Below are 22,792 nucleotides of genomic sequence, written 5' to 3'. Positions count from 1 at the left end.
CCAAAGAGGCAAAGTAAAGTTTCGGCTTTGGAGATCCAGTCCTGGTCCTGCTACCTGACCTGACCAAGTTAGTTCACCTTTTCGAATTCACCTGTATTTCCTGTTGTTAAAATGGGGACAGGGCAAATTCCCAACACACGGGGTTAAGTGTCTGTTACATGACTCGTCTGCACGAGGTTCTTAGAATAGAACCCAACATAAGCTGGTGTTTCCTGAGTGCCCCTGATACCACATAATGTTCACACACAATCCTCAGACACACAGGATAAAACTCTCATCACACCGGTTAGTAACAGTATGAAAAGAGACACCTTTGAAAGTATTTTATATATTATACTCATCAAACAATGGAAGCTACTGTTGCCGTAATAAGGAAAATATGCTCTCTGTATATGAAAAAATTCTATCCAAAGTACTTAAAATATTGGTGAAACTAAACTCTCTCTCAAATGTACAAATGATTTTGCTAAACTGTGTGTGTTCAATTGTGTGTGTCCTGTATTTACATGTACATTATATAACTCTGAAGGAAACTATATGAACGTACAAATAGCAATCTCTCATTTGAAGACAGACACCTGTGAAACAGACACCCAGGGTAAAAAATGAGTATTTTCTCCCAGTAGTTTCATCCATAAGTAGATCTAGGCTGTAACTTATTGAGCCACGATTTCCTACATGTAAATAGAATACATCGGGAATGTAATATAAACCTATCCCTTCTAAACTGGAATTTGCCAAAAGAGATACTTGAGGAGGGCATGGCAATTCAGTCTAGCATTCTTGCCTGGAGAATCCCTTGGGCAGAGGAGCCTAGTGGGCTACTGTCCATGGGGTCACAGAGTCAGACACAACTGAAGCAACTTAGCACGCATGCAGAAGAGATACTTAGAACTCTATAGCACTGCAACATTATTTCAAGACAAAAAGACCACTTCTTCAAGTAGAAGACCACTTCTTCCTTGTGTGTATAGGACATATCCTAAGAACAGATATTTATAAAAAGGCTGTCACAGGAGTATGTGTGTGTGTTATGTACTAAAAAGTCTTGTGACCCGAATTAAATTTCACTTTCCGACAACTCTCTGCTCATAACTTTATAATTCTGGGAGAATTTTAGCTGTAAATCTTAAAAATTAACATATATAATAAAAGACAAGCTTATTTACCTACTGAAAAAATACCTATGCTTTCAAATGTCATAACCTTCCTCCTCATCCCCCACTATAGTGAGAGGACTGAACTCTACGGTACCTTTCTAAATGACCAGACTACAAGTATTTTTTATATGGCAGTTATAACATGGAAGGCCCCCACAGGTCATAACTTTATCAAAGTTAAACAAATGTCATGCACATATTGCTCCAAATATAAAGCATGTTTGTAATACCTAGAAAAAAATTAATTTCTCTCTAGATGAACATAGGGAACTGCTACCAAGATAAACTTTTATGACAAAACTTTTATCGATGGCTCTTTTTTTTTTATTTAACATTAATTATCTCTGTTAAACTGTAGCATATTGATGGTTAATTTTTCTCTGTTTATCAATCCTCATGATATACTTTTGTTTTCAATTTTCACTTAAAAAGAAAATGGAATAGAGGTATAACCCACTCAAGTTTCTGGCGTGTAGAAATTCAAAGTAAGGCAAAGGCTCTGAAGGTGAGGGATGGGTCAGGAAAGGGATAAACAGGGTCCCGTGATTAAGAATTCACGTTCCAGTGCTGGGGTCCTGGGTTCAGTTCCCGGTCAGCAAACTCAGATCCCACACGTCGTGAGGCACCTAATCCCCTGACCCAGAAATTCAGAGAAGCCCATGCACCGCAGCGAAGACCCTGCTTACCACAACTGAGGCCCCATGCAGCCAGATAAGGACTTAGACAAATAAATATAAAAAAGGGAATAAACACATTGAGGCCAGAAATTTTTACTTCTCGGCTTATAGAGTATTATTATAAGAGAAAACCAAAAACAAGTATCCTGAAATTATGAAAATGTACTGAAAGTACTCTCTTTCAAAAGGGCTATATTTATTCAACTATGTGTTCCCAATACAAGGTAAACCCCTTATTAAAATGCCATGCCTCAGTTCTTTGTTTCCTAAATTTAAATTATATGAAACTGCTTAATCACTGAGGTTTCTAAAAGTAGTAGGTTCTAGAATCTCAAGAAAAAAAAAAAAAGCTTCCATTTTCAAGACACTTATAGCTGTGCTTATCCTAATCCATTAGAGTACTTGGCCAGTAAGTTAATATTTAATTGGCAAGTTCCTTTAAACAGGATAATGGCATACCAATAACAGTATTTCCATAAACTAAGTTTAGTCTAGGAAAATGGGAAGAAGGTACAAAAATGCTAAGTAGAAAAGATAAAATAAGCTAAACCACAACTCACAAAAAACACAGATTGCAAAAACAATCCAAAATGCTACATATGTGATTCACTTGCTGGGTCACAAAAGTAACCTATTTTTCAAGCTCCATTCCTTTGGATTATCCTGCCAGAAGAGAGCTACATAAAGGAAAAAGTCATGCTAGAAAGAAAGAATAAATGAACTGCTTTTTCTAATCTGTAATTTTGGACCAACTTCCTTACACAGTTCTCTCACTTTATTAATTTTCTTTTCTGGACCAGTCAACCTGGATATCATTCGAAAAGATAAGCCAGTGCCCTTAAAGCAATTCACTCACCATCTGACCAAAGGTGCTGGGTTCTCTGCCTTGTCCTCACCATAGCTATTAAAAAAAAAGAAAGAAAAATCTAATAATGTGAACACCTCATAACCAGAATTTATTGCACCACAGGGTTCTCACATGGTTCTTCTATTCCCAATAGGAATTAGGAATTTTATAGCCTCTAATTTCTCACATCCCCTTGGGTTAGTGTAAGACCTGTACCTCCCTTCCCCTCCAAACAAAAGGATTCTAGATACCTTCAGCTTTTCCACTAAAAAACTGGCAAATATAGTTATCAAACTAGATGAGAAACAAATGAGTACCAATAAAATTTATAGGTGCCAAAATAAATGAATCATCACTACAGCTTTTCACAGTTGTTTGGGATCCACAGTTTATTAATTTTTTTTTAAAGAGAATATGGTGGTGTTGGTGGAGCTGGAGGAGATCTAAGAGTCAGCTCCTACTTTTTCCCTATGTTTTTGGGGTCCCAACCCTTTGAGGAACAGCTAGGCACCCACTCCTCTCACACAGGTAACACAGAATGTCAGATAGAATTTCAAGAAGCTCATAGAGGCCCCCAAGTTAACAATTTGTAAACTGTAAAGAGGGCAGTGAGCCATATATATGGGGAGCTGTTTCTGCACACACAGCCGATGGGATGACCTGCATCCTTGGTCACCGGGCCGAGACCGAGCTCCGAGGACAAGGACCACGGCAGGCAGGGGCGGCTGGGAAGCGGAGGCCCGGGGGCGCAGCACAGGGCCTGGCCCACACTTTCACACAGGAAGCCAAGGCGGAAAAGTGCAAAGAAAAGGAGGTGCCCAGTGACAGAGACAGGAAGAAATGGAACCTTCTTAGGCAGCCTGTTCAAGCACAGAAATAGAGAAGGGATATCACAAGTCATTTAGAAAAACCTTGGCAATACAGGGGCGTTTTTCATCTCCCCCTGCTTGTTCTCATTTTGCTCATTTAGCATCAAGCACTGTGGAAAAGTTTATAAAAATAAAACTAATTATATAATTAACACTATTAATTTACACACACACACATACACATAAGTATACTGTATGTATGTTTTTCTCCATGTGACAGTGTGTGCTTTCTTCTTTAAACAAAACCAAAAATAAGCTTTAACTGAAACTGGATCATAGTAACACAGGCCAAGATCCATACGCTATGTAACTGCAGTAAATATGCTCATTAATGTCTTACTGTATGCTATGGGTATTAAAAGATCTTATTGTGAGGCTCATAGGAAAGGCAAACAACTCAGCCAAAAGCATCACAAAAACTCTATTGTAATTAGAAGTATGCTTTCTTCAGTAACAAACCCACTTTTTCCTAAGAACTTTTTTAACTTATAAGCATCTGACATATTAACTAAAGATTAATCATTCCTGTTTGGTTTTAGGATGTGTTTGGTCTATAAACAGAATCATGCTTTTGAATCACTGGTAGAATAGTCTCAGGTTCTGGAATATTCCAATTCACACAGTAGCTGACTGGGTTTATAAAAGAGATTTTTTAAAAAGTCAAAATGCTATGCGCCAGTTTTCAATAGGAGCTTTCACATAAGTTTTCATTTTAACTATACAATGCTAACATCTTTCATGGGGGCTTTCCCAATGGTCAGCAGGTAAAGAATCCACCTGTAATGCAGGAGACACATGAGATGCGTGTTCGATCCCTGGGTCAAGAAGATCCCCTGGAGGAGGAAATGGCAACCCACTCTAGTATTCTTGCCTGGAGAATCCCATGGACAGAGGAGCCTGGCAGGCTACAATCCATAGGGTTGCAAAGAGTCAGACATGACGAGCACTCATGCACACATCTTTCATAAGACAATACTGAACACAGACTGACAAGAAATTACATTTTAAGTCCGCAGTGTATGCGACTCCCTGGACAATGGAGCATGTGACTTGGGCCACAGCTGCCACCCTTGTAGACAGGCCTCTTAGGATGCCACTCAATCCCTGCTGTGGAATCAGGACCCTACAATCAGGATTGTAAATATTATGTACATGTCTTTCTCTCTCTCTGGCATGTAAGTTCCTACAAGGCAGAAACCATATTTTAACTGGTACCTGATAATAAACCTCTGATCATTTTTTTTTTAATGGAGTGTTTCTTTACAGATAACCTGTTGGGGATTTAAAAAATGCAAAGATTTTACAAATCAAGAATGAATTTTAAATGAAAAGGAAGAAGCTCTAAACTGATAGCCCACATCAGTTACACAGGATCAATTTCTACATGAGTTTCTTCTGTAACAGAATTAAAGAGCTAAAACTTTAATCACTTTGAAGAAAAATGCCTACACCATGATATACTTTTTTCTCAAATGTAATACAATTCAACATTCTGCCAATGACTGAGTAATTATTGTGAACATCACTTATTATACAGAATTCAAGGGGCTTCCCTGATGGCTCAGATAGTAAAGAGTCTGTGTGCAATGCAGGAGACCCAGGTTCAAGTCCTGGGTCAGGATGATCCCCTGGAGACGGGAATGGAAACCCACTCCAGTATTCTTGCCTGGAGAATTCTTGAATAGAGGAGCCTGGCGGGCTCTGTCCATGGGGTTGCAGAGTCGGACACGACCGAGTGACTAACACTCTCATTGGGGCAGCTTTAAGTACAGACAGCGTGATAAGCCAAGGAAGGAGCCGACCACACTGCAGCCTGACCCCGCAGCAGCTCTGCAGGCCTCCGACACTGCTCTCCGTCCTCCTCAAATACGACACAACTAATGGGAAATGACGGACTCCAGTTTTCATCTCAGCTTTGACACCTCACCATCTGACTCTTAGATGACTTCAATCTCTCTGGTCCACCATCTCTGAAACCATTAGGTTTGTGATAAACTAACTACCCCGGGCGGGCTATGGCAGAGACTTGAATGAACACTCGTTCCAGCTTCAGGGCCCCTCCTGCTCCTCCATCCTTTCAAGGTGCACCTTCCCTTCAAGGCACTAATGTATAGGTAACCATGCTTTCTGAACCCCCAAATTTGGGTACCTAACCACACAGCTAGACTAATATTTAAAAGATGGATTTCCTGAAGAATTCAGGGTCCAGGGCATTCCCCAGGATTGCAAGCTGTCTGCACTGCTTCTTTTCATTAAAAGTCCTTCCGAGTCTTTATCTCCACACTGGCCACTCTTATTTCCACTCACTGATAATTCCCTATGTATCCATCTCTGCTTTCATAAAAAGTTTCAGTACACCAGACATTATGCTGTGAGACTACAGCAGGGAAGAGATGATTACCATTCTCACTGTTACGGAATTTACAATCTAGACTCTTGAGGGAGAAAGAGGCACTTTTTTTTTTTTTGAAGTATAGTTGATTTACAGTGTTAAGTAGAGTGATTCAATACTTGCACAGATTACACTCCACTCAAACTTATAAAATAATGGCGACATTCCCTCACTGTACAACATGGCCTTGCAGCTGATCCATCCTGTACACTGTAGTCTGTACCTCTCTGTCCCCTGCCCCATCTTGCCCCCTTGCTCTCTCACCACTGGTAACCCTTGGTTTGATCTGTCAGCATGCCTGTTTCTCTTTTGTTCTATTCATTCATTCATTTTTCAGATAAAGAAGACATCTCTCTCACACACAGAGGGGAGAGGTATTTAAAGAAACAATTACTCAAATGAATAATTACAAATTGGGATAACTGCTGGCGAGTACAAGTCCACATCACCTCCCAGAGAAACCAGATCCAGCAGAAGGGAGGGCTGAGGAGCCCTGGAGACCAGGAAGCATCTCGGAGGAATGTGCAAGTCAGCCAAGGACTGAAGGAGACCCCCCTCGGTCCCCCCAGCAAGGTTCCCGTGGTGTGTCTCTCTACCACCCTCTCCTGCATTTCTTCCTACCACTTTTCATTCTCCCCACAATCCCTCTCCTTCTCAGACCACAGCAGTAGGATAGGTCTAAACACAGCCAGACTCAATCAGGAGACCCAGCTCTGCATCTCACCTGCAAAGCTGACAGACACCCGAGGGTCTCCTCCAGAGACCCCGGGAATGAGACTGGGTGTAAATGACACAGGCCAGAGACCCTGCGGACTCCAGGGCTACTTAACTGTGTGTAGTTATCTTTCTTGTTACATTTTCCCTTTCTTTTTTCTTCTGATCTTTAGTGGTCTCTTCACTATGTTAGCTTTCTCTGAATGAAAAAACATTTTAAATATCTCCAAGTCAACCTCCATCACAATACAACAGATCTTCCTTCCAGTCACTCATTCACTTAACAGACCTTTAAAATATGTCCTTTGTGCATCAAAGTCACAGGCATGAGGACAGGATTTGAAAAATGAAAATGTGGCACTAATCATAATAACTAAAGTTAACTCTTCACATATCTCTATTGGGTTGGCCAAAAAGTTCATTTGGGGTTTTTCCATAAGATGTTATGTTATATTATAGAAAACCCCCAAATGAACTTTTTGGTGAATGTAATATATTGTCTCCCCTATAACTTCAAAGAGGTCAAAATATCCTCCTGCTCAAACTGTGTAATCAATTTCAGGCATCAGTGAAAAAAATGGATGGTATATTAGAGGAAGAAAATTCTAAAAGAAAAAAAAACTCACATTTCAAAATTAATGTCTAATTAATTTTACTTAGTCATTACATTTTAATTCAGTTAAATAGCTTTACAGTTAGTCTTGAACAATAAACTAAGTTGGGTAACTTCCGAGTAACATGACCATTTAATAAGTTGATACCTATTTGTTCACCATAAAAATGAAACTTTTATAAAGCATTAAATATCATTCCCATACCTTTGTTCTTTCCTCTTTCCACGTCTTACATTTCTTGATTAATAATACTGAGTAAATATTGAGCCAATAGAGGAACTTCACCAGGCTGCTACCCTCTGGCTTGCTGGAAATGAAGCATGCGCTTTTCTCCCGTGATCTGCTTGACTGACACATTGCACTGGGGAGCACTGAAGCCCGTTGGTTTGGATTAGAGGATTGCAGACTACAGGAATCAATTGAAAAAGAAATATTTAGGGAAAAGTAAGTCTCTTTGCTTCCATGAATGGTAATGTTTTTGGAGCTACAGTGAAACTAGGGTGTCCCTGTAGCAGTTCACTCTAAAGTGTAATGATGCTGAGCTACACTGTGAAATGGGAGGTTGAATGCAAAAATTCTATTAGATGCCTCATTTATGCTCTTAACAATTAATAATAATATACACACGTACAAAGGAAAAGATAACCAATTCCATTTAATAAATCTTCTGTACACATACACTAAAATTTTTCAAAACAATTTCCCTTGTTCTGTCTTTACAGTAATTTCCTAGGTTGATGGGTGGTGTCATTACATGGCACATATGAAAAGTTGGCAAAGATCACACAGTGAGGTGCTGGTAAGACCAGATCTAAAATATCAATCTGCTGGGCTCTCCTGCCCAGAGACTTTTATTTGCACCATGGATCCTCCTGGCAATCTGGTAAAGTCTATGGACACCCTTCTCAGAATAATGGGCTTTCGTTGTTGTTGTTGAGTGTATAACTAGATTACATAAAAAACCAAAAAGATTGACAGTTACCAAAATATTTTAAAATGTGATAAAGTAATTTACTGCTTTTTTAATCTATTCAATAACAAGATCCAGGGTGGCTCTAATATGCAATTTTAAAGTAGCAACAAGCTTAAGTGTTTTGAGATATCTACAACAACTATAATGTGATATGAAAATATCTGATTTCTCTCAGTGGCAAAGTCACTGGCTATCAATATGACTATGGTTTATTGCTTGTGTTCGTAATTAACAGAAATGCACAATTTCGGTTAGCTACTAATGAAAATGAAAGCATAATTATTTTCCCTCACCCAAACTCACAAACTCTTGGAAATTCTACCCACTGATGCCATGTGGACCCTTGACAACTGTCACAACAAAGTTCACCAATGTATAAGATGACCATAGGCATTTTAAAGCATTTCAAAACATGACAGAAAATCTGTCCAAACCAACCAAACAAAAAAATTATCCAGAAAATTCTATTTTTCATAAATTCAAAGTTTTATTTTATAACCCTCACCAATCTTAATTTTCTGAACCTTTATATAAATCTCTAAAACAAATTTCAGGAAATATGGAATTTCAGCATACCTAAAGTGCTGAAAACCTAGTTGGATAAATGTACTTGAGTTTCCAAATCAAGAAAAAGTTAACAGAGCAAGTGTATCTAAACACAAGGACATTAAATATCATGAAGCAGGATGTATTTGTGTCTGTGCCTTTTCCCAGGTCCCCTCCACTGGTGACCCTCCCACACTGTTTGTGCCTTTCCCCAAGACTTCTGTAACACACAGCTTACTTGCTGATTTCAACATCCTCCTGTACAACTCTACCAAAATATCCATGGAGAGAGGAGCTCAAAATAGCCCTAAATTCATTCCTTGTAGATATATAGACCACAGCTTCTAAACTCAAAACAAGCAGCATAAGTGTAATTGTGGGGACAACTAAACGAAACACTTGCTATCAGAAGCCTCCTGGAAAACCCATAGGGGATGGTTCTATGCACTCACGTGCAGGTTCTTTTCCCTCCTGAAGATAATGGGTGACCTTCCTGTACATATACCTGCAAATACATCTGCTCTATACTCTGGACAGTTCAAACCAAAAGAATGTCTCTGTTCTTCTTCATCAGTTCACAAGCCCCCTCACCTAGAAGGCAACGATAAGACCTATCAAACCATCAAAAAATTCTGATTTCCTATTTCTCCCACATAACTTAAATCCAGAGTGATCACGATCTACCCTAATATCAAAAGCTAAAATTACAATAAAAAAACTCTACAAGAATTATAATAGAAATGGAATTTCCTAGAATATCAAATCAGTGAAATGACCATGCTTGGATTTTATTAATAAAACAATAGCTAGATGTACAATTACACTGGCAACGTAATTTAATGATGCCAATCTACCAAAAAAAAAAAAAAATTTCACTCTAATCTCCTGCATTGCAGGCAGGTTTCTCTGCCAGCTGAGCCACAAGGGAAGCCCAAGAATACTGGAGTGGGCAGCCTATCCCTTCTCCAGCAGATCTTCCCGACCCAGGAATCAAACCAGGGTCTCCTGCATTGCAGGTGGATTCTTTACCAACTGAGCTTTCAGGGAAGTCCTAATATTTTATGTAGGGTGATTTATTTTCTACCATGCTATGCTAACACGGACTTTCCAGGTGGCGCTAGAGGTAAAGCACCCCCCTGCCAATGAAGAAGACATAAGAGAGGCAGGTTCAATCCCTGGGTGGGGAAGATCTCCTGGAGGTGGGCATGGCAATCCACTCCAGTGCTCTTGCCTGAAGAATCCCATGGACACAGGAGCCTGGCGGGCTTTAGTCCATTGGGTCACAAAGAGTCAGACAGGACTGAAGTGACCTAGCACACACATGCTAATATTACATGATCCGTTAGGAAGGAAAAATAATCCTTATAAAGTTCATAAAATATGCTGCTGCTGCTGCTGCTGCTAAGTCGCTTCAGTCGTGTCCAACTCTGTGTGACCCCATAGACGGCAGTCCGCCAGCCTCCCCCGTCCCTGGGATTCTCCAGGCAAGAACACTGGAGTGGGTTGCCATTTCCTTCTCCAGTGCATGAAAGTGAAAAGTGAAAGTGAATTCGCTCAGTCGTGTCCTACTCTTTGCGACCCCATGGACTGTAGCCTACCACGCTCCTCCATCTATGGGATTTCCCAGGCAAGAGTACTGGAGTAGGTTACCATTGCCTTCTCCAATAACAATTTGCTACATTGCATGAACTCAGTCTTGAATTTTAAGTGTTCAGTTCAGTACAGTCGCTCAGTTCTGTCCAACTCTTTGTGACCCCATGGACTGCAGCATACCAGTCTTCCCTGTCTATCACCAACTCCTGGAGCTTACTCAAACTCATGTCCATCAAGTCAGTGATGCCATCCAACCATCTCATCCTGTCATCCCCTTCTCCTCCTGCCTTCAATCTTTCCCAGCATCAGGGTCCTTTCCAATGCGTCTGTTCTTCACATCAGGTGGCCAAACTATTAGAGGTTCAGCTTTAGCATCAGTCCTACCAACGAATATTCAGGACTGATTTCCTTTAGGATGGACTGGTTGGATCTCCTTGCAGTCCAAGGGACTCTCAAGAGTCTTCTCCAACACCACAGTTCAAAAGCATCAATTCTTCAGTGCTCAGCTTTCTTTACAGTGTAACTCTCACATCCATACATGACTACTGGAAAAAACATAGTCTGTCTGACCTTTGTAGGCAAAGTAATGTCTTTGCTTTTTACTATCCTGTCTAGGTTGGTCATAGCTTTTTTTTTCCAAGGAGCAAGTGCCTTTTAATTTCATGGATGCAATCTTCAGTGATTTTGGAGCCCAAGAAAATAAAATGTGTCACTATTTCCATTGTTTCCCCATCTATTTCCCATGAAGTGATGGGACCAGATGCCATGATCTTAGTTTCCTGAATGTTGAGCTTTAAGCCAACTTTTTCATTCTCCTCTTTCACCAAGAGGCTCTTCAGTTCTTCTTTGCTTTCTGCCATAAGGGCGGTGTCATCTGCATATCTGAGATTATTGATATTTCTCCCGGCAATCTTGATTCAAGCTTGTGCTTATCCAGCCCAGCATTTCTCATGATGTACACTGCATATAAGGTAAATAAGTGGGGTGAAAATATACAGCCTTGACGTACTCCTTTCCCAATTTTAAACCAGTCCATTGTTCCATGTCCAGTTCTAAACACTACTTCTTGATCTGCACACAGATTTCTCAGGAGGTAGGTAAGGTGGTCTGGTATTCCCATCTCTTAAAGAATTTCCCATAGTTTGTTGTGATCCACACAGTCAAAAGCTTTGGCATAGTCAATAAAGCAGAAGTAGATGTTTTTCTAGAACTCTCTCGCTTTTTTTCAATGATCCAATGGATGTTGGCAATTTGATCTCTGGTTCCTCTGCCTTTTCTAAATCCAGCTTGAATATCTGGAAGTTCATGATTCATGTACTGTTGAAACCTGGCTTAGAGAATTTTGAGTGTTACTTTGCTAGCGTGTGAGATGAGTGCAATTGTGCAGTAATCTGAACATTCTTTGGCATTGCTTTTCTTTGGAACTGGAATGAAAACTGACCTTTTCCAGTCCTGTGGCCACTGCTGAGTTCTCCAAATTTGCTGACATATTGAGTGCAGCACTTTCACAGCATCATCTTTAAAGGTTTGAAATAACTGAACTGGAATTCCATCACCTCCACTAGCTTTGTTCATAGTGATGCTTCCTATGGCCCACTTGACTTCACATTCCAGGATATCTGGCTCTAGGTTAGTGATCACACCATCATGATTATCTAGGTAATGAAGATCTTTTTTGTATAGCTCTTCTGTGTATTCCTGCCTCCTCTTAAAAGTATCTTCTGCTTCTGTTAGGTCCATACCATTTCTGTCCTTTATTGTGCCTATCTTTGCATGAAATGTTCCCTTGGTATCTCTAATTTTCTTGAAGAGATGTCTAGTCTTTCCCATTCCATTGTTTTCCTCTATTTCATTCCACTGATCACTGAGGAAGACTTTCTTAATCCTCCTTGCTATTCTTTGGAACTCTGCACTCAAATGGGTGTATCTTTCCTTTTCCCCTTTGCCTTTAGCAACTCTTCTTTTCTCAGCTATCTCTAAGGCCTCCTCAGACAGCCATTTTGCTGTTTTGCGTTTCTTTTTTCTTGGGGATGGTCTTGATCCCTGCCTCCTATACAATGTCATGAACCTCCGTCCATAGTTCTTCAGGCTCTCTATCTATCTGATCTAATCAGTTGAATCTATTGTCACTTCCACTGTATAATCATAAGGATTTGATTTAGGTCATACCTGAATGGTCTAGTGGTTTTCCCTATTTTCCTCAATTTAACTCTGAATTTTGCACTAAGGAGTTCATGATCTGAGCCACAGTCAGCTCCCGGTCTTGCTTTTGCTGACTGTATAGAGCTTCTTCATCTTTGGTTGCAAAGAATAAATCAGTCTCATTTCAGTGTTGACCATCTGGTGATGTCCATGTGTAGAGCCTTCTCTTGTGTTGTTGGAAGAGGGTGTTTGCTATGACTAGTGCATGCCCTTGGAAAAACTGTTAGCCTTTGGCCTGCTTCATTGTGTACGCCAAGGCCAAATTTGCCTGTTCCAGGTATCTCTTGACTCCTACTTTTGCATTCCAGTCCCCTATAATGAAAAAGACATCTTTTTTAGCTGCTAGTTCTAGAAAGTCTTGTAGGTACTCATGGAACTGTTCAATTCCAGCTTCTTCAGCATTACTGGTCGGGGCATAGATTTGGATTACCTTGATATTGAATGGTTTGCCTTGGAAACAAACAGAGATCATTCTGTCATTTTTGATATTGCATCCAAATACTGCATTTCAGACTCTTATTGACTATGACACTACTCCATTTCTTCTAAGGGATTCTTGCCCACAGTAGTAGATATAATGGTCATCTGAGTTAAATTCACCCATTCCAGTCCATTTTAGTTCACTGAGTCCTAAAATGTCGATGTTCACTCTTGCCATCTCCTGTTTGACCACTTCCAATTTACCTTGACTTGTGGATCTAACATTCCAGGTTCCTATTCAATGTTGCTCTTTACAGCATCAGGCTTTACTTCCATCACCAATCACTTCCACAGCTGGGCATTATTTTCACTTTGTCTCTGTCTCTTCATTTTTTCTGGAGTTATTTCTCCACTCTTTTCCAGTAGCATATTAGGTACCTTCTGACATGGGGAAGTCATCTTTCGGTGTCCTATCTTTTTGCCTCTTCATGGGGTTCTCAAGGCAAGAATGCTGAAGTGGTCTGCCATTCCCTTCTCCAGCAGACCACATTTTGTCAGACCTCTCCACCATGACACCACCATCTTGGATGGCCCTACATGGCATGGCTCATGGTTTCACTGAGTTAGACAAGGCTGTGGTCCATGTGATCAGTTTGATTAGTTTTCTGTGATTGTGGTTTTCACTCTGACCGCCCTCTGAGGGATAAGGATAAGAGGCTTACAGAAGCTTCCTGATGGCAGAGACTGACTGGGGGGGAAACTGGGTCTTGTTCTGATGGACGGGGCCATGCTCAGTAAATCTTTAATTCAATTTTCTGTTGATGGGTGAGGCTGTGTTCCCTCCCTGTTATTTGATCTGAGACCAAACTATGGTGGAGATGACGAAGATAATGGTGACCTCCTCCAAAGGTCCCTTGCATGCACTGCCACACTCAGTCCCCTGACCCCGCAGCAGGCCACCGCCAACCCACGCCTCTGCTGGAGACTCCTGGACACTCACCGGCAAGTCTGGGCATCACCTGAAAAGTGCAAAAAGGTTCCAGCACCTCTACATTTGAGAGCCACTCTGCTATATATATATATTATTATTATTTATATATATATACACACACACACACACAATAGATTTGTCATCAGTGTTTGCTACATTTCAAAAGCTACCTAAAAATTAAAAAGTGATTTTCAATGGCTCCAAATGTTTGAGCTGACATGGCAATCCAAGTATTAGGCAAACACTTTCAACATACTGTAACTGTTCTGTTGGTCTAGATCATATTACATACATACTATCACCATGTTAAATCAATAATGCTAGCATTTAACTGGAACCTATAAAATATTAAAAAGTTTAAAGGTACTCTCAAACTGAAAAAAAAAGTTTATTAAAATTCAACTGGGGTTTAATATGAAAAATGTTAATGTTCCAAAAGAATGCTAGCTAAGCAATCATGTATAGATAGATATTAGCCTGAAATTTAAGACACATTGCTGGATTGAATGATGAGACTATCAGCCTGAGTTCTTCAGCTCATTAGCTTAACTGCAATCCCAACCTAATATCCATAAAGGCACAAAGGCAGATGTAACATACCTCTTAAGTGTAGAGAACTACACAAATTTTTCATTATCTACATCACAAGGATTTATGTTCAGTATTACCTTAGTGACAGTGAAGAGAAACCCAGAAAAAGGCTTTGAGGAAGAAGATAACTTAAAAAAACAAACAAACAAACATTAAAAACCTGTTTTTCTTATGTTCAGTGCCAACAAACTGAAAAACAGAAATACACCCTTCTTTGAAAAAACAAAACCAAAAAAACACAACAAACTGAAAATGACCCAGTAGGTATCCACCCAGTGACACAGCAAAGCAACTCGCCATCTTCGTCCGAAACCTGCCTGCCCTCTGTATTTCCTCTGCCATCTACCCAGAGAGAAAACCGGTGCGAGTATCATCTGACCTCCGCTATCAGCCACGCACCAGACGCTACCGATCCCACGTCACTGTCCCCCAGGTCCATCACCTGTCCTGGGGCCCTGCCAGAGGCGGGGTCACGCCTCTCGCCAGGTGAGCCCGGGCACCTGTGCTCCCCCTCGTCTCCACCCCCCTTGGTCTCCACCCCCCTTGCTCAGGGCGGCACTTCTCTAGCCCTGAGCCTCTGCGCACTCCCAGCCTCCCCTTAAAGTCACTTACTGTGGACGGCGGGAGAGCTCTAACTTCTCAGGTGGGGACGTGCTTTTGATATGAAGAAAGGGTTTCAGTTGAACTACTACCTCCTCAAAGAGGAGAACCCCAGGAGAGGGAGCGGAACTGGACGGTGCAGTCACCCTTTGAAGGGCGGTGGTGGTTTAGCTCCCCGTGAGCCCCACACCATCGCTGCTATTGCTGTTCCATCGCTATTCTTACATCATCATCATTTTTGATAATAAAAATAAGTAACCAGTGGTGGCATATTTTTATTATTCATAAAATTAACATGCACAGTCACAAAGTTCATCTTTCCCCGGTCCTGGTTACACCGAGGACAATGGGAATCCTATACATTCTACCAGTGATAATGGCTCATTAAACATGGGTGAGGGAGGAAGCAGCAGCAGAGATCTGAAGACTTGAATGGATATGGTAACTGGCATTGGAAAAAAGAATGTGCGAGGGAAAGAAGATAGGTCTGTTTTCTACGTCTGTGTTTCTATTTCTGTTTTGCAAATAAGATCATCTATGCCACGCCTCCCTGGTGGCTTAGTGGTAGAGAATCTGCCTGCAATGCAGGAGACCCAGGTTTGATCCCTGGGTTGGGATGATCCCCTGGAGGAGGGCATGGCAACCCACTCAAGTTTTCTTGCCTGGAGAATCCCATGGGCAGAGAGCCTGGAAGGCTGCAGACCTTAGGGTCGCACAGAGTCAGACAGGACTGAATGACCTAGTAAGAGCAGCAGTAGCATACCACACCAAATGGCGAGGGGGGAGTGGGATGAACTGGGAGATGGGCGTTGACATTATAGACACTACTGATACAAAGGTTCAGTTCAGTCCAGTCCAGTCCAGTCGCTCAGTCCTGTCTGACTTTTTGCAACCTCATGGGACTGTGGCACACCAGGCCTTCCCTGTTCATCACCAACTCCCGGAGTCTACTCAAACTCATGTCCATTGAGTCGGGGGTACCATCCAACCATCTCATCCTCTGTTGTCCCCTTCTCCTGCCTTCAGTCTTTCCCAGCATCAGGGTCTTTTCCAATGAGTCAGTTCTTCCCATCAGGTAGCCAAAGTATTGGAATGTCAGCTTCAGCATCAGTCCTTCCAATGAATATTCAGGACTAATTTCCTTTAGGATGGACTGCACTTGGCTTTCGTTATAATTCAACTCTCACATCCATACATCACCACTGGAAAAACCATAGCTTTGAGTAGATGGACCTTTGTTGGCAAAGTAATGTCTCTGCTTTTTAATATGCTGTCTAGGTTGGTCATAACTTTTCTTCCAAGGAGCAAGCGCCTTTTAATTTCATGGCGGCAGTCAGCATCTGCAGTGATTTTGGGAGCCCCCCAAAATGAAGTCTCACTATTTCCCCATCTATTTGCCATGAAGTGATGGGACCGGATGCCATGATCTTAGTTTTCTGAATGTTGAGCTTTAAGCCAGCTTTTTCACTCTCCTCTTTCACTTTCATCAAGAGGCTCTCTAGTTCTTCTTTGCTTTCTGCCATAAGGGTGGTACCATCTGCATATCCGAGGTTATCGATATTTCTCCTGGCAATCTTGATTCCAGTTTGTGCTTCATCCAACCCAACACTTCTCATGTTGTACTCTGCATATAAGTTAAATAAGCAGGCTGACAATAAACAGCCTTGACAGACTCCTTTCCCGATTTGGAACCAGTCTGTTGTTCCATGTCCAGTTCTGACTGCCCAATATGCTACTGGAGATCAGTGGAGAAATAACTCTATAAAGAACGAAAAGTCAGAGCCAAAGCAAAGACAACATCTAGCTGTGGATGTGACTGGTGATGGAAGTAAAGTCCATCACTTTACTGTAAACAACAATACTGCACAGGAACCTAGAATGTTAGGTCTATGAATCAAGGCAAATTAGAAGTGGTCAAACAGGAGATGGCAAGAGTGAACATCGACATTTTAGGAATCAGAGAACTAAAATGGACTGCAATGAGTGAATTTAACTCAGATGACCATTATATCTACTACTGTGGGCAAGAATCCCTTAGAAGAAATGGAGTAGCGCTCATAGTCAAAAAAAGGGTCTGAAATGCAGTACTTGGGTGCAGTCTCAGAAATGACAGAATGATCTCTGTTTGTTTCCAAGGCAAACCATTCAATATCAGAGTAATCCAAGTCTACGCCCCGACCAGCAATGCTGAAGAAGCTGAAGTTGAACGGTTCTATGAAGACCTACAAGACCTTCTATAACTAATACCCAAGAAGGATACTAAGTATAAAACAGATAACAAATGAGAACCTATTGTACAGCTCAGGCAGCTCTACTGAGTTCTGAGATGACCTCAATGGGAAGGAAATCTAAAAAAAGAGGGGATATGTGTACTCACAGCTGCCTCACTTTACTGTGCACTAGAAATTAACACAAATTGTAAAGTATACTCCAATAAAAATTAATAAAAAAAATTAAAGCAGGCCATTACCACAAAAAAAAAAAAAAAGAAAACATAGGACAATATAAAAGATGTGCTGTGCTGGGCTTAGTCGCTCAGCTGTGTCCCACTCTGCGACCCCATGGACTGTAGCCCACCAGGCTTCTCTGTCCATGGGGATTCTCTAGGCAAGATTACTGAAGTGGGTTTCCCTGCCCTCCGCCAGGCGATCTTTCCAAACCAGGAATCAAACTCAGGTCTCCCGCACTGCAGGCAGATTCTTTACCATCTGAGTGACCAGGGAAACCCAAGAATACTGGAGTGGGTAGCCTATATGTCCTCCAGGGAATCTTTCCAACCCAGGAATCGGACAGGGATCTCCCGCATTGCAGGCGGATTCTTTACCATCTGAGCTGCCAGGGAAGCCATATAAAAAATACAAATGACTATTTAGGAGGTATGTCTACCGGGAGACCTGGGGAAGTGGTCATCTCAATTCATAAGCCTCCTGCTCCACTCGTCTGGGGAGATTTTCCCAAATACACAGCCCTGTGCAGACAGTTTTTCCCCACATACTCGGGATATCTTCTGGGTATATCCTTCTCTGCCTTTTCTCAGCTTGATATACTCAGCTCCTCTCTGGGTCTATGTCTCCACTGCTTGCTGCCACTAACCCCTTTCTGTAAAAATGGAGTCAGCACTTCAGAATTCCTAGCAAGTCATGGGACTGTTCCCATTTGGCAATTACCTGTTATCCAGGGCAAAAAAAAAAAAAAGATCGTTCCATTAACAGAGTTTGTACAAAAATGATCCAGAATGGATTACAAAAGCAAGTATTGAAATTGTGATTCCGTATGTGGCATTGCATTCGTGACTTTATGTGGTTTAAAAGTGTTGGCTATAAAGAACATTACAGCATACTAACACATATATATGGAATTTAGAAAGATGGTAACGACAACCCTATATGCAAAACAGAAAAAGAGACACAGAAGTACAGAACAGACTTTTGAACTCTGTGGGAGAAGGTGAGGGTGGGATGTTGCGAAAGAACAGCATGTATATCATCTATGGTGAAACAGGTCACCAGCCCAGGTGGGATGCATGAGACAAGTGCTCGGGCCTGGTGCACTGGGAAGACCCAGAGGAATCGGGTGGAGAGGGAGGTGGGAGGGGGGGATCGGGATGGGGAATACGTGTAAATCTATTGCTGATTCATGTCAATGTATGACAAAACCCACTGAAAAAATAAATTAATTAATTAATTAATAAAAAAAAAGTGTTGGCTATAAATGGATAGAATCTAGAGCTATTTTGTAATTTTGTTTAAGGTGCCCATGATGTGAATTAAAAATAAGTTACAATACAATTCCACACTGAGATTGAGAAGTCACCATCTAATGCTCCTCATTTGTATTCACCCTCCATGTTTCACGACTGTAGCATTTGCCCATAGAAATTTAAATGCTCCAAATGGCAGCATTATCAGAAACATACACTAGATTTGAAGCATGAAAAATTAGAGTTGGACTTAAAAAAAGAAAAAGATCGACAGACAGAACTTAACTGGTAACAGATCTGAAAACTGAGAATTATTTGCTCAGCATAAGTATAATCACCATGATCACCATTCCTCTTAAATCCTTCAGCTTCTCTAAATGTTAAAGTATAAATTGCCATTTCTCTACCGCAAATGGATTGTGCCCACTTGAATGTCAGTAAAGAAATTCTTATCCAGAGACATCTTTTCCCCGCCTTGGCAGGATCTTAATGAGGAGAACAAGACAAAACAAGCAGAGCAATGTCGCAGGAGGAAAGGCGTGGTGAGTTCCAGTGCAGAAAGCAACAAGGCATGCCTCTGAGCTCAGGGTGAGCTGTGCTGGCTGTCAGTGCCCCCACGTGCCACACAGAATCAGACGCGATTGATGGCAGGGAAGGCTTGGAATCCAGCAGTCGCTTTCTAAATCAGTCACAGCCCACTTTCCCAGAGTCTGAGATGGTGCGGCCAGGCTAGCCGCAGGGAGGCATGCGCTGTGAGGTGTTTTGCTAGCGCTGGTGATGGATGGGAAGATCTGTCCCGTGGGGATGGATGGTCAGAGACAGGTGCAGGACAAGTGGCCAGGCTGGGCCATGCAGTCTGACCAGAGAACAAAGCAGAGCTCCTGCTCCTTCTGGAAGGAAAACCTGGACCCCACATGCTCCAGAACTGACCTGGTCAAACAGGTCAGACAGGAAGCACAGAAACTCACCTGAGAGTTCGGAAGACGGTTTTTCCATCTGCTCAACGCTTATTTTCCTGTGGCTAAGCATACACTTCATTCAAACCAATAATCCAACAGTTAAAAACTAAAGACAACAACAAACTCTACTAAGCAATGCCAAGGTTGCTACTCAATTTATTTTGCTCCAATTTTTCATGTGAAGGTAATCCTGAAAATGGTACCGTTACAAGAATCAAATAATTAGCCTTGTTATGTAACTTTGTTTCAACATGTATGTATGAGAGTCAGTAAGTCACTATTACATGTGAAAGAAGATGTGTATGATTTTGGGTAAAATTACATGGCATGTTTTAAAAAATCAGGAAGTCTAGGTAAGAGTTCCCCTAACTATGCAGTTTTTAAGAAATATAAATGAATGAAGGGAAGAGGATACTGAAATTTGGGGAAAAACAGAGACACTCACAGCCAAGTTCACTTTAAAATAAAACACAAAAATCAACCCTACCGATAAGTATTACTTAGAAAATAAGTTATGAATGTTAAGTTCCCTTCATTACCTTTATTCTTATAATCATTAAGAGAAAAAGGACAGCTGGTAAGGACTTCTCTGGACCTGTCTGCAGAGGGAACTAAATAAACGCCTAAGGACCCACTGGTTTGACAACTTTATAATTCTACAGTTTCATAAATATATAGCGACAAAAGAGGCTCTCAAAGACACTATTACAGCACAGAATTAAATTGGCATATCCTGTCTTATAGCAAGTGAAAATTTTATACCAATAATCTTGTGTATTAACAGTCCCTTTAAATGTAGTCTCCAACTCACCAGACAGAAAAAAACAATGAAGGCAAAAAACATTCAAAGGCGCTCAGAACTTCGGAGGGTGCCAGACAAATTATATGGAACATTTTCCTTAAAATTTTGCTAAAATGAAAACATGATCTAACTTAACCCTCACAAACCCGACAGACAGTACATAAATGAAGAAACTAAAGATTAGATACATTAATAAGATCATTGCTTATGGTTATAAGCTAGTGAGTGACAGCAAAAAGGATCAGATTAGAAGAACAAGGTGGAGAAAGTCAACTTTTCGACTCTTTCCATGAAAATCATTATTTCTCTGCCCTTGATTTTTCATTTATTCATTCTGTAAACATTTCACTACTGTTGGTGCCCTGGACAGAAAAGAAATAAGGGATGAATACTACCAAATTCATGGTCACAATTTTAATACACTGTATCTAAACTTAGAAGCAAATATACCTGCATCATGCTTTAGCAAATCAAGACTAATTTTTCAACCATAAGGCATATAAATTAAGATCTATCCTCTGATAAAACATAACGTTAATATCATACTCCATATTAAAAGGTGTTCTATGGATAAATAAAGCAAAGCAGAAGAATGTCTCATTTTCTGAAAATATCCTAGTGAGTTAATGACAATGGCAGAAATAGAATTCTAGACATGACACTGTGATCTCCTGTTTTTAAAATATGCATATGCTACATTCCCTTTATTTTTATGTCCTGTTAATATATTCTTCAAACAAAAGACCTGGCCTTGACCACTTCTTCTCAGTGATTCTACTCATATCCTTTAAGATGATGTGACTGATAATCTCAGCATTCCCAAAAGCTGAACAGATGTAATCAAACAGTAAAGAAAATTTCTTAACATGTAAGAAAATAACCTAACTCAAGATTTCAGAAAAACATTTCCTATGGGCAATTAGTAATACAATGTATCTACAAACAATCTAATTTAAGAGTATATTATTTTAAAATATATTTATAATATGTTTATTATATATTTTATAATATTAAGAATATATTCTTTAAAATAAGATACCAAAAGAAGGTACACAGAAGGAAAAAGCTGATAACTTTTTAATTCTTCAAAATCAGTAACATGTAAACTCAGACACTGGCTAGATCAATTCCAAAGAAAGTGATTCAGTTATAGCTGAAGTGATAATAACCAAGATTAAATACTCCAATCCCTCCTCTGATTTCTGAATATGCCTCAGATGGTTTAATCCCTTTAAAGCACTTTTTTCATCCCAATTAGTTAAAAAATATCAGGAGTATAACACTCTCCTGCTACAAGAAGAATTTATATACCACTTGTAATTTAAAGATTTTTCAGCAATACCTGATTATATCTGATTATATACATATAAATGTGTTACATAATTGGCAAAAGTATCCAGAGAAGGTAAATATCTTTCATAAGACATTAGCGTAAACCAGCACTTTATGTAAGTTTCCAATTCCTAAGGAGATTAAACACTGTTTTGCTACATAAAGTAATGCTACTGGTGATTTCCTCCTGAACTAACTTCTATTCTGCCCAAACTGACTTTCTCATGCAGTGCTGCACAATCTTACTAGTTGAAATTACTGAACTCTACAGTACTTTACTCTCACTCACCATTTTACAACAAACTTTTCCATATTTTATCTAGGCACAAACACACTTCCCCTGAGCATGGTAACTTAGATATTCAACAAAAATTTGCTGACTTAAACTGAAAGATGATATTTCGAAAATGTTAAAATTGAAGTTAAGGGTAGTCGCACACACAATCTAATTTTAAGACCAGTTAATGCAATGTATCTATGGAATTGTCATTGATTTCCTTATACTGCAGACAAGGAAATCTCGGAATTGGAGTATTTTAATAAATTATGCCAGGGCCTCAAATTTCGAATATCAAAACCAGGATTCAAATGCAGGGTCCAGACTCAAAAGCCTCATGTCATGGTGCTCCGAGGCTGCTGCTCAAATTAAGAAATGGTATGGCCCATTTGGAAGTATTAACATGCACTGGAACTCTTTGAAACTACCAGATACCCTCCCCCCCCCCCAATCTGTAAGCCATTTTGTTCACCTTCTCTCTATCAATGACATCAAATGACAAAGGGCTATCATAAACAAAAGGCATTCTAAAA

The 22,792-nt window shown here is 40.4% G+C and overlaps 1 protein-coding gene across 4 annotated transcripts in view; it reads right to left on the bottom strand.

Annotated features, from left to right (window-relative positions):
* Window positions 1–22,792, bottom strand: part of NR3C2 (nuclear receptor subfamily 3 group C member 2) — a 412,159-nt gene that overhangs the window by 306,726 nt on the left and 82,641 nt on the right. For 2 of the 4 annotated variants that reach the window (XM_043484832.1, XM_043484841.1), the window contains exon 3: window positions 2,694–2,738. The exons of the other annotated variants lie outside the window; for them this stretch is intronic. In XM_043484832.1, coding sequence (XP_043340767.1) covers window positions 2,694–2,738 — 45 coding nt within the window. The remainder of the gene's footprint in view (window positions 1–2,693; window positions 2,739–22,792) is intronic. 4 annotated transcript variants of the gene reach the window in all.

The sequence above is a fragment of the Cervus canadensis genome, chromosome 1 (genome assembly GCF_019320065.1).
Source record: "Cervus canadensis isolate Bull #8, Minnesota chromosome 1, ASM1932006v1, whole genome shotgun sequence".
NCBI classification, from domain to species: Eukaryota; Metazoa; Chordata; class Mammalia; order Artiodactyla; family Cervidae; genus Cervus; species Cervus canadensis.
The sequence above is the reverse complement of the archived record's forward strand: the minus strand, read 5'-3'. Positions and strand labels throughout refer to the sequence as shown.